This window comes from Quercus lobata, chromosome 8 (genome assembly GCF_001633185.2).
Source record: "Quercus lobata isolate SW786 chromosome 8, ValleyOak3.0 Primary Assembly, whole genome shotgun sequence".
In the NCBI taxonomy this organism is placed as follows: domain Eukaryota; kingdom Viridiplantae; phylum Streptophyta; class Magnoliopsida; order Fagales; family Fagaceae; genus Quercus; species Quercus lobata.
This window is the reverse complement of record NC_044911.1, coordinates 48,160,843-48,176,223: the sequence shown is the minus strand read 5'-3', so window position 1 is coordinate 48,176,223 and position 15,381 is coordinate 48,160,843. Positions and strand designations below refer to the sequence as shown.

At 34.8% G+C, this 15,381-nt stretch overlaps 2 protein-coding genes across 2 annotated transcripts; one reads left to right on the top strand and one right to left on the bottom strand.

Moving 5' to 3' along the window:
* Nucleotides 1-2,811: 2,811 nt before the first annotated feature.
* Nucleotides 2,812-6,926, bottom strand: LOC115957287 (transcription factor 25). Its single transcript, XM_031075500.1, has 5 exons — nucleotides 6,775-6,926; nucleotides 6,486-6,699; nucleotides 5,287-5,828; nucleotides 3,718-4,629; nucleotides 2,812-3,465 (listed from the first exon to the last, which is right to left on the bottom strand). Exons 2-5 carry the CDS (start codon nucleotides 6,684-6,686, stop codon nucleotides 3,183-3,185), a joined length of 1,938 nt encoding a protein of 645 aa, XP_030931360.1. The 5' UTR covers nucleotides 6,687-6,699; nucleotides 6,775-6,926; the 3' UTR covers nucleotides 2,812-3,182.
* Nucleotides 6,927-13,093: 6,167 nt separating this feature from the next.
* On the top strand, nucleotides 13,094-15,139 carry LOC115954862 (uncharacterized protein C594.04c). The gene is made up of 3 exons (XM_031072830.1): nucleotides 13,094-13,553; nucleotides 13,627-13,890; nucleotides 14,430-15,139. The coding sequence occupies exons 1-3, from the start codon at nucleotides 13,278-13,280 to the stop codon at nucleotides 14,907-14,909; spliced, it is 1,020 nt and encodes a 339-aa protein (XP_030928690.1). The 5' UTR covers nucleotides 13,094-13,277; the 3' UTR covers nucleotides 14,910-15,139.
* Nucleotides 15,140-15,381: the final 242 nt, after the last annotated feature.

The window sequence follows — 15,381 nt, the reverse complement described above, 5'->3', positions numbered from 1 at the left end:
AACCGTGCGGTCCAACCCCTTAGCAATTTTTTTTTTATAAAAACAACTTAACTCAATTTTATTCTACTTAATTAAATTATCCATCTCTTACAAGGAATAAAAAAAAATTATAATTAAAATCCTTCAAAGATATTCAACTTTACTTCAAAAATTAATCATAAATTTTAATGTTTTCATGGTTATTATTTTATTTTATTAACTTTCTTATTTGATTATTAAATATATGCTTGAAAATCATTAAATTTCCCTCACATATATAGATATATTAGTCAATTTTGCTGGTTTTATAAATTTAATATCAATATTTAGGCTTTAATTAATTATTAAATTAATTATGACGTCATCATGGTTCAGCTCCAATTTGACCTTGATTCAACCTCAAAAATCTTGAACCTCTCCCTTTTACGGTTCAATGAACGATTCGGGTTTGAAAACCTTGTTTATTTGTTAGTTAGTTTTTAATATATGAATAAGTCATGTTATCTTTTCACAGCCAAAATTCCATTTATATTCCTCATGTAATGATTTTTAGTAATTAGATACCATGTGTTGATTTATTTTTTAAAACTCATAAAATAATAAAATATTAATAATTTTATACTATATGTTAACCATTTTTGCATCTAAAATTTTTTCAAGTTTAACTTTAAAATAATATCAAATTATGGAGTTTATTATATAATTATTCAATTTTATGAAAATAATAATAATAGATTATTACATAAAGCATCAGAGCTCTTAACACTGTTGAAAATTTTATATTTCTTTTTATTTTTCATCTTCAATTAAAACTTTTTTTTTTGTCCTATCCATATTTTTCTTTTCTCTCATTAATTAAATCTAACAGGTATGGAGAGGAGGTGGAGGAGATTTCTGATAGGCCTGGGTTGCCCTCTTTTGACTCTCCTGGGCGCCACAAAATTTTATGCCAATGTTTTTTTTTTTTTTTTGTTTAAAGAAATGTTATATTCAAGACATTTTTATAGCATCTTTACAACAAATTCTAAGTAATAGGCCTGATGACAAAGAGTACAGTTATCAGAAAACATATGTCATAGGTTGAAACTCTATAAAATTTTTTTTTATAAGAGATAGGTTGTTATTTGCTGTTACTAGTGAGCAACAAAGTAATTCTAGTGGTAGATTTAAATTAAAAATTTATAACAATTTAGTACCTAAGATTTATTGTGAAAATGTTGTTGACAGTTGCATTTTTTTTTTTAAAATTTTAAGAAAGAACTTTATATCAATGTTCTTTCTCAAAAAAAAAAAAAAAAAAAAAAAAAATTTATGTCAATGTTGATTTAAGACATGTAACAACTCTTTGATGAGCATAATTTCTATGTCATTATCAGCTTCGGTGAATGTTGGCTTATTTATTATTAATCATTAATCTCTTCCATGAAAGATTTATTAATTTGGATGCATACTTAATCGAGAAGGTGTTAGGTCATGCGAGTAACTCTCTACATGCAAATGGAAAAGGTTGGAATTCAGCTAAAATAAATAAAAATGGAAAGGTTGGAAAATGATAGTACCTAACGACAGTCTTGTGCCAACTATGGAATGCAATTATTTGAAAGCTTCAAGGAAACACAAACTCCACAAGTGACATGTTTTTGTCTCCCAAGTGTTTTTCCATTTATATTTGATAATTTTACATCGTATACAAATCGGATAGGCTCATCCAATTTGGTTTAAGACATCTATAATTTTTATTTATCAAAAAGAAAAAGGAAAAAGATATCTATAATTTTTAGAATTACTTTATTCTGTACAGTAATATCTAAAATCTTATCAATTTATTATAAAATGAGTTGACTAGGTTGTCATTATCCCATTTTGACTGCTTAAAAATTTTCAAAATTATTTCCTATAAATTGAAACATCTAAAAACACTTTTTTTAAAATCAAATTAGTACTCAAGGTATTTAAAATTGAGAGTAATAAAATACATTTGCTGCAATTGGATAGAGGAGTAGAAATAGTATCAAATCATGGCCAAACGGCAAATCCGATAAACCAAACACTTTGACTAAATTGGGTTAAAAAAAAACCAACTTTGACCTAATGTCATCTACTTTGATCAGGCTTAATTGAGGTCCAAACACATCCATTTCTTGATGAAGCATTGAAATGTCAAATTCTATCAATAGATATGACCAAGTTTGACCTAAATTTGTTTGGACTTTGGCTAGAAATCGTATTGTTTGATTAAAAAAAATTTGTTTTTATCTTAAATAATACCAAAAAACCTTCAAATTGGTAATTTATGATTTGCGATCATATTTGAAACGAGTGAGATGTAGCAAAATCAATGGAAAATTGCTCAAACTTTTCGCAAAAAATTTCTAAGGAAGTTTGATTCTAAAATTGATTGCGGTCAATCAAGATCAAATATCATTAGATTGGCACAAACCAAGAATCATTGGAAAGATCAATGAAAAAAACTTCAATTTGGCAAGTTTTGAGCACGGAACTCTAAGCGAGCTGCTCAAACTCATGAAAGTACAAGAACAAGAAACTTTGATCAAAGCTAGTTTGGGTTGCCACACTTGGCACCATCAAAAAATGAATGTTGTAGGATTTCCAACGGTACATCATTTGAGCCAAATTGATATTAGCAACACATATTATTTTAATGTAAGTCCAGATTGTTGGGGGGAGTGTAAAACATTTTCTATCATTTCAATGTAATTTTTAGTTGACTAACATTTTCAATCACAACAGATATCATAAGACACTAAACATTTTTCTAAAAACATATTTTACGTCAAAATAAACAAAACCTTGTCTATAAAAAAAAAAAAAAAACACCTTAAACATCGCAATTTAATAGAATATGTTTTGCATCGAAAGGGTCCTAGATTCCACAGTGTACTTGCTTAAAGAATGGTAAACTAGGCAACAATTTTCCTAGATATAGCTTTGTACATGGAAGATGTCTAATGTTTTTTTTTTAGGATAGAGTAGGGAACTTTTCCAAAGAAGAGCCCTTTGAACTCACCTCTAGCCAGTAAAAATTACAAGCAACTGACCCATGTCTCTAATTCAGTACTTAAGACTAGAACAGTAAATTCTCTTATCATGCAATTTACGAAACAGATACTTGTAGAACTTTTTCGAAGCAGATACTTTTTGCCATTAACAATGTGTGTAAAACTTTTGGCGCCGTTGACACTCTATTCTTCATTTCCTTGGTCAACCCCATTAGGTTGGTTATCCTCATCAACTCCATCTCCATCCCCATAATGAACCCATGGTAACAATGACTCGAATAAGACAGCTAATGCATTCCGATTTGCAACATCACGGGGAGCATGGCCATTGCCGGGTGGATTGACATTTTGGATCTCATTCTGTATACCTTCCCTCATCCTTGGGTCGACCATGAAATTTTGCAGGTTTTCAGGTGGAATAGTTGGCATTGAATCAGAGAAATCTGACACCAATAAATGGGCATACCTAGCAACAAGAAAAACATGTAAACCATATTCCCAAATACAACAAACCTAACTAATGTAAGAGAATAAGAACCAGGTCTATCTTAGACTCTAGGCCTAGTGCAAGATCATTTGTTTGATACAAGCCTATGAATTTATTCAGTATTCTGTAATGGATAAATTAGCACACAACTATGCCTACCAAAAATATTACATAGCAAAGAGTAGACTTGTAATTAAAAAAAATGCAATGCAAATAAATTTAGATACTTACTCATTTTTTTCAGAGGAGAACACTTCTTTTCTCACACAAGCCCAATCCTTGGCATCACTGCTATTAGTTTCCTGCGTTTCAATAACCTGTTTTGCAGCATCCCTGAGCAATTTTTGCAGATCTGGGAGCCTCCAAATGATGTAATTCCTCTCTACATATAAATTAATCAAGTGATCCAAGGATGGGATTCCTGCTTCATCTGATCGAAATAAAGCATGCTTTAGTATCTCTGTCCACACCCTATCCTTCAAAGGTACCTTTGCTACAAGTTTCTTCAAGACAGAGGGGTAAAGCATCAAAGCCTGCTTCATAAGATCGTTCGAAGTAGCCTTTGTATTATCCATATGAGAATCTTTTGAGGATTCCTCTTTCTCAAGATAAAACCGGCAAACAGCAAGCGAATATGAGAAATTTGGAAACAACCATAGAGAGTTGTCACTTTTATAGCCATCAGAGAACTGTTCTAGCCATGCATACTCCTCTGCCCTCAAAGATAAGTAGTCAATGCAGAACATGGCACCCATTGGATCATCCGAATCCAATGACAGCAACAGTTTACAAACTTCCAGAGCAGACCGATGACAGCCACGTCTATCCATATTTCTCATGTGAGTGAAAAGTGCTGAGAATAGTGGTTTGTTGGTTTCATGGCTGAATTTTAATTGGCAATTACCCTGCAAAGGAGTGAACATTGGATCCCACGCGCATTCCAAGGCATATAAACTCTTTGCTATAGCATCTGCCGACATTTGATGTTCACCCACAAACTTGAAATATTCCGCCATCGTTATCAGTGAATCTAAGTGATAAGGATGGTGTAACAAAATACTTGCAATACCATTGAGATCATGAATAGCCTTGTCAGTTTCAAATTTTCTCTGAGCTTGACCATAGGACAAGGAATGTACATATCTACATCATGAGAACAAAAGGCAAAATTAGGGTGCATGGAGAAATTAAAACAAATTGCTATGGGGTCAAATGTTACTACACATTGTGATATTGATCGTGTACATCTGCTCATTACTCTAAATCAGGAATGCATTGCAGGAAAAAATATGAAGAAGAAGAGGAGAATTTCAAATCAAAATTAAAATTTAAAGAATAAAACAAAGGAATATGAACATTAAGTAGAAAATGAGACTATTAGTCACAACTCACTCAAATGAACCCTAACTTTTAATAATTTGATAATTGGGGGAGAGGGGACAACTGAACCCTAACTTTGAGCATCCACCATGTTAAATTACAAGCACTAGGAAAAGGCAAAAATTACTTTTAGGCGTCCATCAAAAGCTGAGAGTAAGTTTAATCTACGTATGAAGATGATGGTACTACACTACTACTTGTATTTTTCCAATTGGTTACAAAAGATCGGCAAAGCAGGAGTATCAGCATATCAATAACTGGAAAAATAAATAAATAAATAAAAATAAAAATAATCACAACTAAGCAACTAAGGATGATGTTTACAACTCACCCAAAATAAAATAAAAAGATGAAGTTCACAGCAAACACCCCCCCCCCCCCCCCACATCAAAAAAAGAAGATGATGATGATGATGTTTACCTAAAGTAGTGGTGTCCATCCCGTGTTTCCAGGAATTCCATGGACACAGAGCCATCCCAGCGAGGCCAGTGGTCAGAAGGAGTGACAAGAATAGTCTTTCTATGAGGAAGGATCCCACGACGTCCACCTCGTATCTGTCTAGAACTGCCAGCTTGATGACTTTTCTCAAACGACTTCACCACCTTAGAACCAAATATTCTTCGTAGCTCATTCTCGGCATTCAAATATTTGGAATCCACTTGTAGCACGCATTGTTTAACCAGCTTGCCCCCATCTTTTGCATTTGCAGCTTTGGCTTTTGCAGGGCCACCTTGGTGACCAGAAGAGTTAGCTTCCAAAGATAAAGTTTCTAGAATCACATCCAAGGGTTTTTCTACTTTATCAGCACTTGACAGAGAACCCTCCTTGCCTCTCTTCTTTTTTTTTTTCTTGGACTTTTGATTGGATGTCGAAACCACATCAACCTTATTTTCCAATGCGGATGGTTCTTCCTTAGTACTATTTACCTCCAAGGGTTCATCAATAACCTCCAAATCATCCCCCTGCAGCCAAAATGATAATTAAAAATTCAAAGCAAATGAAACCCAGATGCTACATAATTGCCCTTTCTTTATCCACCAATTTTTTTTGAAAGGGAAGTATCACTCTGGAAAAGTGGTATCTATGAACTAAAGCCAGCAGATGCACAAGCAGTGCTGGAATATTTGGATTTTATGATGCCAATAAGCTTGAGCTCAAATGTCACTTTCCCCTATCATCATAATAGAATAGAAGATTCAAGAATTGAACCCTCGCCTCGCCAGGTGCGTGTGCAACTTACCAATCAAGAAAAGAACATTTGTAGTATTAAAGATACTAAATTGGTATTGAAGTTTTTGCATAAACATGTACATAGGTAAGGAAATACGAATTCCAAATCCAATTTAAGCTTAATAAAAAAAAAAAAAAAAAGAGAACACAATTACAATGCATTCTACTCCGTGCCTCGTACAATTAGCGTACACATAAGATTTCCAGGTTAATTGTGAGTGTCTTTTGAGATAGCAAAACGGTGGCGTTATAGAATAGTCCGAGGATATTGAGGGTTAAAGGGGGCTGTGAATTTATTTGCATGAAACGAAGCTGTAATTTATTGAAGTTACAAAAATTGAATCTTAAAAAGCTCAAAATAACAAAAAGAGGGGGGGGCAACCTGGTACCTGATCAGGGCCATCTTGGTCGTCATCGTTGAGAAGGTCAAAGGGATTGATTGAGGGACGAGTACCAGAATCGTCAGATTGATTGCCACTCAGATGGTTTTCTTCTTCTTCATCATCATCATCATCAATTTCTTGTTGTTCTTGTTGTTGCTGCTGTTGTTCTTGTTGTTTCAAAACCTTTCTCAGATATCGAGCCGACATCGTTTTCGTTTTCCTAATTGATTTGAATTATTAACTTTTTTTTTTTTTGTTTCAATAAATAAAGAAGAGAAGAGAAGAGAAGTGATACCTGAAAATGAAGAAATAGAGGGAATGGCGGTGCGTGCCAGATAGATAGTCGCTCAGCCCTCAGCAACTTCAAGAAGAAAGAAAGCGTTGCGAACAGCCAATACTTGCTACAGCCTACAAGACTTCTCCTCTTCCTTGACCTTGAACCGCTGCGTTTCATGCCTACGTCTTAACTTATTGGTCTCACGACTTGTAGCACTGGCGAAACTTGAGGCAGAAGCTTTGTTTCTTTGGCACTGATTTTCAACAAAACGACTTGCAGTGCATATGTCTTATTCATTATCTTAAGGCTACTCTTTTTTTTTTTTGGGTAAAGTGTGAAAACCTTGAATTTGGGGGTTTTGGATTTTATCTCATAAAATTATATTTTATTTGCATTAACAAGCATTCTGTTTATATTTTTCATTAAGTGTCGCATAAGTTTACCACATGTGTTTAGTTCATCTAATAAAATGATGCCACGTGGAATAATGAAAATAAAATGGCATCATGTTATTTGAAAAAATAAAAATATGTGACATTATTTCATCATTTACTTTTAAAAATTAAAAGAGTCAATTTTATGGTTCAAAAATCAGTAAATAAACAGAAAATGACGTGGATTAGTTGGGAAAAGCTGTGCACTCCTAAGGCTTGTGGGGGAATGGGTTAACCATTAAAGCAGTTTAATTTAGCAATGTTGGCTAAACAAGGATGAAGACTTCAAATCAGGAAAGACTCTTTGATGTATTGAGTTTTCTAATTGTGATTTTGCTCATGCAAGTTTGGGGAGTAATCCCTCTTTCGCTTAGAGGAGCATTATGGTGAGACGAGGTATCAGATGGTAAGTGGGCAATGGGCGCAACATCCAGATTTGGAAAGATAAGTGGCTCCATACACCCTCAACGCATAAAGTTATCTCTCCTCCTCCTTGTCTTCCTTTAGAGGCTCAAGTTGAAGAATTAATAGACCAAGATGATGGAGTATGGAAAAATGATTTAGTCCATGAAGTTGATGCTATATGTGGAATCGTCCTAAGCACTAACTTACCAGATGATAAGCAGATTTGGGCTCCAACAGCAAATGGTATATTCAGTGTTTGAAGTGCTTACAAGATTGCTGTTGAAATGGGTTCAGGGGATGCAGTAGGGGCTATGTCAGATGATAGCAACCTCAGGAAGTTTTGGAAATATCTATGGCGATTAAATGTTCCCCATAAAGTCCGCCATTTTACTTGGTGAGCTTGCAAAGATATTCTGCCTACCAAGGAGAATTTAGTGAAGAGAAAGGTGCTGATGGATGCTTGCTGTGAGGAGTGTTAGGCGGTGACAGAATCCTTGGGCCATCTATTAAAGGAATGTCCTAGAGCCCATGACATTTGGTTACTGTCAAATCTATTTCATGACAGAAATACACTGTTTTTTAATTCCTTTATGGACTTGATGTGGTATGTAGTTATGGTGGCTCAATGGGAACATTGCCGGGTTGAGAAGTTAATAATGGTGGCATGGGCAATATGGACAAATAGAAATGAAAGCAGACATGGGGGTGTGAAGAAAAACAATCGGGCTTTACTTCAATGGTCGTTGGACTATTTATGAGAATATCAAGCATGTTCTGAAGTCCCTGTTACGCCAAAGACAAGTGGTGCTTCGAGTTGGATTCCCCCAACATCTATTCGTTACAAAATTAATGTGGATGGGGCTGTATTCGCATCGCAAAAAAATGGCTAGTGTGGGGGTATTGATTAGGGATGCAGAAGACAGATTGATTGGGGCTTGCAGTAAGAAGATTATGGCCCCTCTTGGTGCCATTGAGGCCGAAGCAAAGGTTGTTAAGGTGGGGCTTCAACTCGCAAACGACTTCTCCATCCAGGACTTCACTCTTAAAGGTGATTCGCATATATTGATAAATGCTCTGAAGGATACATTGCCTCCTCCTGCATCTGTTGTTGCTCTGGTGTATAGCTCTGTGGCTACTTCCTATGGCTTTCATCATCATGTGGACTTTTCCCACATTCATAGACAAGGTAATTGGCCAGCTCATTTACTAGCAAAACATGCTCTAGACATTACTAATTTCTTTGTATGGGTTGAAGAGAATCCTTATTTCATTGAACAAGCTCTTAACCACGATGTACTCGTAGCTTTTCATTCTTGATAAAAGTTCTTGTAGTCTTCCCATCAAAAAAAAAAAAAAAAAACAGTAGATAACAAATTCAAAGTATATGGTATAAGGTTACTGTCATTTAAAATGAATCTTTTGTTTTTATTTAGTGGAACTGAATTTTACATGATATGTCACCATGAACATATTTACATATTTAATCTAAACTATAAAATGTATTCACCCTCAAAAAAAAAAAAAAAAAACTATAAAATGTATTAATTCAATTTTGAAATAAATGGAGAGAATCTAAATTTGAGTTGGTGAGATTACCCTCAAAACCCCACCATTCGGCCCAATACTAACTGGGCTCATAATTTCTTAAGCTTTGACTGGGCTGAACTTGAAAAAAAAGGCCCTATTTAGGGTGAGTTTGGTTCAACTTTTTGTAAAAGTACATAATAAAAAAGTGCATTTTCAAAAAGCTGAGTGTTTGGTAAAAACTGTTAAAAAGTGCTTTTTGAAAAAGCTGAGTGTTTGGCTAGCACTTATAAAAGTGACAGTTTGAGGAAAAAATTACCAAAAAGGACAATGTATATATAAGGGAGTTTATTTCATACTTTTTTTTTTTGGATGTGAGTTTGGTTCATACTTAAAAATCAACTACTTCATCATACTTAAATCAATTTTTCTCTTTCTAAATTTTTTTTCTCACTAATATTAGCTAATAATAACCTACCACTTAAAATTTATTATGAAAGTATTGTGAAAATATTGTGATAAAAATTGATACTGATTTTAATTTTAATGTGCTATTAAAATTATGTTTTTCTCTTTCTAAAAAAATTATTTTTTTCTCACCAATATTAACTAATAATAACCTACCACTTAAGATTTATTGTAAAAATATTGTGAAAATATTGTGATAAAAATTGATACTAATTTTAATTTTAACTTACTATTAAAATTATTTTTTTCTCTTTCAAAAAAATTATTTTTTTCTCACCAATATTAGCTAATAATAACCGACCCCTTAAAATTTATTGTGAAAAAATTGTGATAATATTTCATTATTCTTTTTTTCCTTTTTTTTTGCACTCTTTTTTTATCCTCCACACGACATTTCTTTCTTCTTCTTTTTTTTCCTTCATTTTTTCCCACTAAATTTCTCCTCCACACACGAACCCGTTCTGTTTTCTTTTTTAATCCTTCTTTCCTCCTTTTTTTATTCCTTCTCTGCCATTCCTCCAAACACCAGAACATTCTCCTTCTTCGTCTCTTTTTTTTTTTTCCCCCCCCTTTTCTCTTAGCACTTCATCTGTTGGTTCTTAGCGGAATCGATAGCATCCCACTCAGGTTCTGGCGACGTAGAATCCATCGGAGTGCGCAACCAAGATGCAGCGGTGGAGTTCGGAGACAGCGAGTGGCTAAGAGGGAAGGGCTTGGAGATCGAAAATGGGGTCGGAGTCGGAGTCGGAGTCAGAGTCGGAGGGTTTGATTGGGAGGGGTTCGCCGATTTGATCGAACCCAGAGCTCGGTGCTGTTGACGCATTCAGCTTCGATTTTGTCATGTAATTCTATCATTTTGCTATATTTTGATGTTTTTTAGTTTTGCATTTTGAGGAATCCTAATTTGCAAGGGATTGATTTTTTTTCCCTTAGCTGATTTGGGAATTTGTTATAGATTTTTTTGTGTTTGGATTTGGAAATTTGTTGGGAGAGCAGAGAGATGAGACGAGAACTGATGATTTATCAAGGGTAATTTGGTAATTTTTGGAAGAGCCCAACGGATCAAAATCAAAACGCGCATGAGCGTTTTGTTTATGGACCTTCAGAGCTCTATAAACTCAAACGGGCGTTTCTTCACAAATACGCAACTTTTTCGAAAAAGTTGCGTTTTATACTTACCGAACACTATTTTTGGGCTGGCTTTTTTGAAAACGCGCGTTTTGGGCTGAAAACGCTGAAACAAACGGGCACTTAAACTCAGGCCCTGCAAGCCCCTATCTGAGTTTGGACCAACAGTTTCACAGCCGCAATGTCAAAGTCTGACCCCTATGTTGCAACCATATTTGGATTTATTTTTCTGGGGAGATCAGGTCCATTCACTAGAATCACTACTAGTATCAATTTTTTTTTGGGACCAATAGTATCAATCTCATCCTCAAGAGTCAAGCCTATGCATGCTAAAAGCAAAAGGGGGTTTAATCCGCCGACCTATGCATGCTACGAAATTAAAATACAAAAATAAAAAATTACCTACTTGTGGACCATGGTTTGTGCCGTTTAAGTTCATGAAGTGCTGTGAGTAGCGATCATGTTCCCTCCAAAGTCCACTCCAAGTGTGGCACCGTAAAGTGAAATAGTAGTAATAGCTACCTAGTTTTTCTTTCGGCTAGTTATTGTTGAACATATTGAAGTTAGACAATGTCGTGCATTCTTTAGCTGAATTCGCGTTTTCAAAATTACAACAAAAATCTCATTTTTAAACTAAAAATACGATTTTTATAGTCTCCCCGTATACGGTGAATATCTATCACTACTTTTTGTGTTCATTCAAACTGTGAGAGAAATTTGGATGGAGAGAGTGGGGGCCCAAGGGCTAAGGAGCAAGGTTAGGTTTATAGAATATAATGTGGGTGCCATGTGAAATGATTCGAGCATATATCATGATTAGGCACACCACTGGAGGCTGCAAACATCATTATAAACACCACAAGCATGGTGGCAGCGACCTCATAATTATATTTTATGTGCGGGATTTGTTAGATTTGGGGTGTGCATTAGAGAAGCACCTTATCATTGCTGTTTGTTTAATTGTCATTTGTCAATTGTCAATGTCATAATCTAGTCTAGATTGTACGAGGCTCCTAGTTCAATTGCTAACCATTGCCTTCAACCTGGAATTGACAGGTGCCTTTTTGTTTCTCGCATGCTATTAGTAATTGTAGTGGCACTTATGAAGCATGCATGTAGAAATTTTGCAGGGAGAGGCAGATACATCTCCACGTTTCAAAGTTTTATCTTTAAATGTATATGATAGGAATTTTCTTTTATTCAATAAGCTCAATCCAAAGCTATCTTAATGAGAGTACTTTAAGTACATTTTTTAAAAGATGAAAGAGAGGGAAAAAAAAATGAGAATCTATCCAAAAGAAGTACAGTAGTAATTCCTAAGATTCAAAATTTATATTTAGTGATATAAGATAATAACAAGCATAAAACCCAAAGGAGACGACAATAACTGTACAATGTTTATTTTTATTTTGTTCATGTTTCTTTGTTTATAAAAAGTTAAGTTTGAGCTTTAATTTTTCTTGAGATAAACGATAGAGAGCTTTAATTTTTTAGCTTGTTTAATAAATGAGGCTAGCTCCAAAAAAAAAAAAAAAACTGTTCATGAAAAGTAGAAAAAGCTTGTGAACACTACAAATTGATACAAAATAAGCTGAACCTAGATTCTTTTATGACTTTGATAATAAACTTGATATGAGTTTGACAATTAAACTCATATTTTATTATGACTCTATTAATTGGGAGTTGAGGTCACTTGTCCGATCCAAATAGGCTGGGAAATAAGTTTGATATGGGCTTGATAATGTACAAGTGTTGGATCTTAAGCTTAAAGACTTGATATTCATCTTGAGTTTGAGTTCATTAATCAAGCCTAGCTTAAGTTTTAAACTTTTTGACAAGTTCAAGCTTAAACATCATTTATAAGTTTGGTTTAAGCTCAAGTAAACTTTAAACATTTTTTCATTGTCAAGCTAAGCTTAAAAACTCACAACTTAACAAAACTCGGGTCATTTATAGTCTTAAATAAAAAAAAGCTTGAAATACAAACCACAAAATAGTTAATGAGTAAAGGTTAAGCGGATAGAAGAAAAGGCTTGAAGTAGGGAAAAAAGGTAATGTTATTCTAATGAAATGGTTGGATTGATCAAATGATTAAGATTCTTAAAGCATTGGATAAACAAGCTGGAATTAGACATGGTTAATCATTATTTGGACCCAGCAGCGCGATCTTCCTACCTACTAGGTGACCGAGTGTTGTGGGGACTGGGGTACCGAAGCCACCAAAGCCGAAAGAAAACTCATGCTAATCTTTCTTTTTTGCTAAACAAAATGCTAATCTTTCTATCCATCATGTTGGGTCAACTTTTTATTTTCAACCATTAGTTTTAGACAACAAAGAGCTGCCACTGTGCCTATTTAAAGACTAATAATTATCGTATTCTCGCTATTGCACGCTCATCACGTACTCGCAAAGACTTAAATTGTGTTTTGAAAATACGATTTAAGAATACCTATGCCAGCATGCAATAATAAGTGCGTAATGGCTATTTAAATAGGCCTCTCTCTATAGGCTATAGCTACCAGCATCAACAGGCAATTCTAACTATACTAACTCAAAACACCATGGGTTTTGGTGGAAGTGGCCATGGCCATAGTAACCTGAAATATGTTGTGACAGCATTCTTAGCTCCCCTTCCCTCCATACTCTTCTACCTCTCATTCCTTAACCACATCAACAATAGTGATACTAGTGGGTCTGAAAGTGAGAGTGATCCGCTTTCTTTGGCTAACCTTTGGACGTGGTGTTATCACCACCCTCTTCTATTAGCCAATGCCCTCTTCTTCCTCAACGTCAATGTACTCTTCTGGGTCATCAGCCATATACAGAACAGCCACTGGGTACGTACGTTACATCGTTGTTGTTGTTTATTTTTTTCTTACCCTGTTGACTTTCTTTGTGTGCAAATTGCAGATGATAGACTTGTTTTGGACGGTGATACCTTTGATGCTTGTTCATTACTATGCCACTCACCCTTTGGGCCATTATAACTGGTGGAGGTCGAGGATCGCAATGTTGATGACTTGGGTGTGGAGTCTAAGGCTTTCACATAACTACTTCAGGCGTGAAAATTGGCAGTGGGGCGCTAGGGAGGACTGGAGGTTCACTGATATGAGCCGACAGTACGGAAAACACTGGTGGTGGGTTTCATTCTTCGCCGTCTACGCCTCTCAGCAGGTAAATTTGGTGTTTAGCCATTTGCATTAGTTGATGAGCTTGAAAGTTAGAAAGATTAAGTCTGAATCTGAATGCTCGGTAACTGGTTGATGAATTGCCTGAATGGGGGATTTCTATTAATTATTTCGACTAAATTATACTTTTTATCCTTTAAGTTTGGATTGTTTTCATTTTTTGTTCCTTAAGTATGAGATTTTCCATTTTGGTTCACTAATTTTGATTTCAATTTGGTTCATCTCCGTGACTTATCTAACCATAAAGTGTCAACAAAATGATGTCGTTTCTTTTGGTTTTCCTCTCTCTTAACAGCTAGATTAGTTAGAAATATGGACAGAAATCAGAACGACCATTTTGAAAACAGAATCAAGCTTAATGGATCAAAATGAAAAATTTTAAACTTTAAGGGATTAAAATGAAAGCAATCCCAAATTTTAAGGGTCAAAAGTGTAATTTAGTCTCATATTTTATACTATGCCACCATGTAATATGTGGATGCTTTGTTTTACTGTTTCTTTTTTGGGTTGTTCGAACCTTTGCAGGTGTTTCTGATTGGAATATGCCTCCCATTGTATGTTGTTCATTCAGTCGATAAGCCATTGAACAATTGGGATTTTGTTGCAATCATTGTCTGTATGTGTGGTGTTGTTATCGCATACTTTGCAGACACTCAACTCCATGAATTTGTGACAAGAAACAACAAACTAAAGGAGCTTGGAAAGCCAGTGGTGCCCAACCTTGACAAGGGCTTGTGGAATTATTCGCGACATCCAAATTACTTTGGAGAGCAGTTGTGGTGGTGGGGACTCGTTATATTTGCGTGGAATCTGGGGCATGGATGGGCCTTTGTTGGAGCACTTATCAATAGTATGTGCTTAGCTTACGTGACTAAACTTGTGGAGGAGCGGATGTTGAAACAAGATTACAGAGCTGAGGCATACAGGCTGTACCAGAAGACAACTTCTGTGTGGATACCTTGGTTCAGGTCATCCAAAATAGGAGGAAAAGATAAAAGCACTTGATTTGATATTTCGTTTGTAAGCTCTGTTAGTTTTCTTTATCAGCATTAGTATTTATATTCTGTGTTCCTGCCTTGATATGTCAAGAGTCAAGACTTGCCTATGTAATTTCTTTATTTCAAGGAAAAAAAATGATGGATTGTGCTTAGCCAAATAGATCTTTGTATGATATTGTACAAAATCTTTCTGCGTATGCTAAAGAAGTTCTCTATTATCTGCTTTTTTTCAAGGTATATAACAGTTCTATTCTGGTATTTATAGAAGATTTAGCTTTCTTGTCATGTAGTGTTGTAGAGATGCAAGACACGATTTATACAGCTCCTTTTAAACAATAATTTACAAGAGAGATTAATTTTTATAAATGAATGGTGAAGCAAAATATTGAAGTATATGGATTTTTTTAGCTGGTTGTTTATTGTATAATACAAAATATCAAGTAGATTGGATTTCAATGTCTGAGTGAGAAATCATGCTA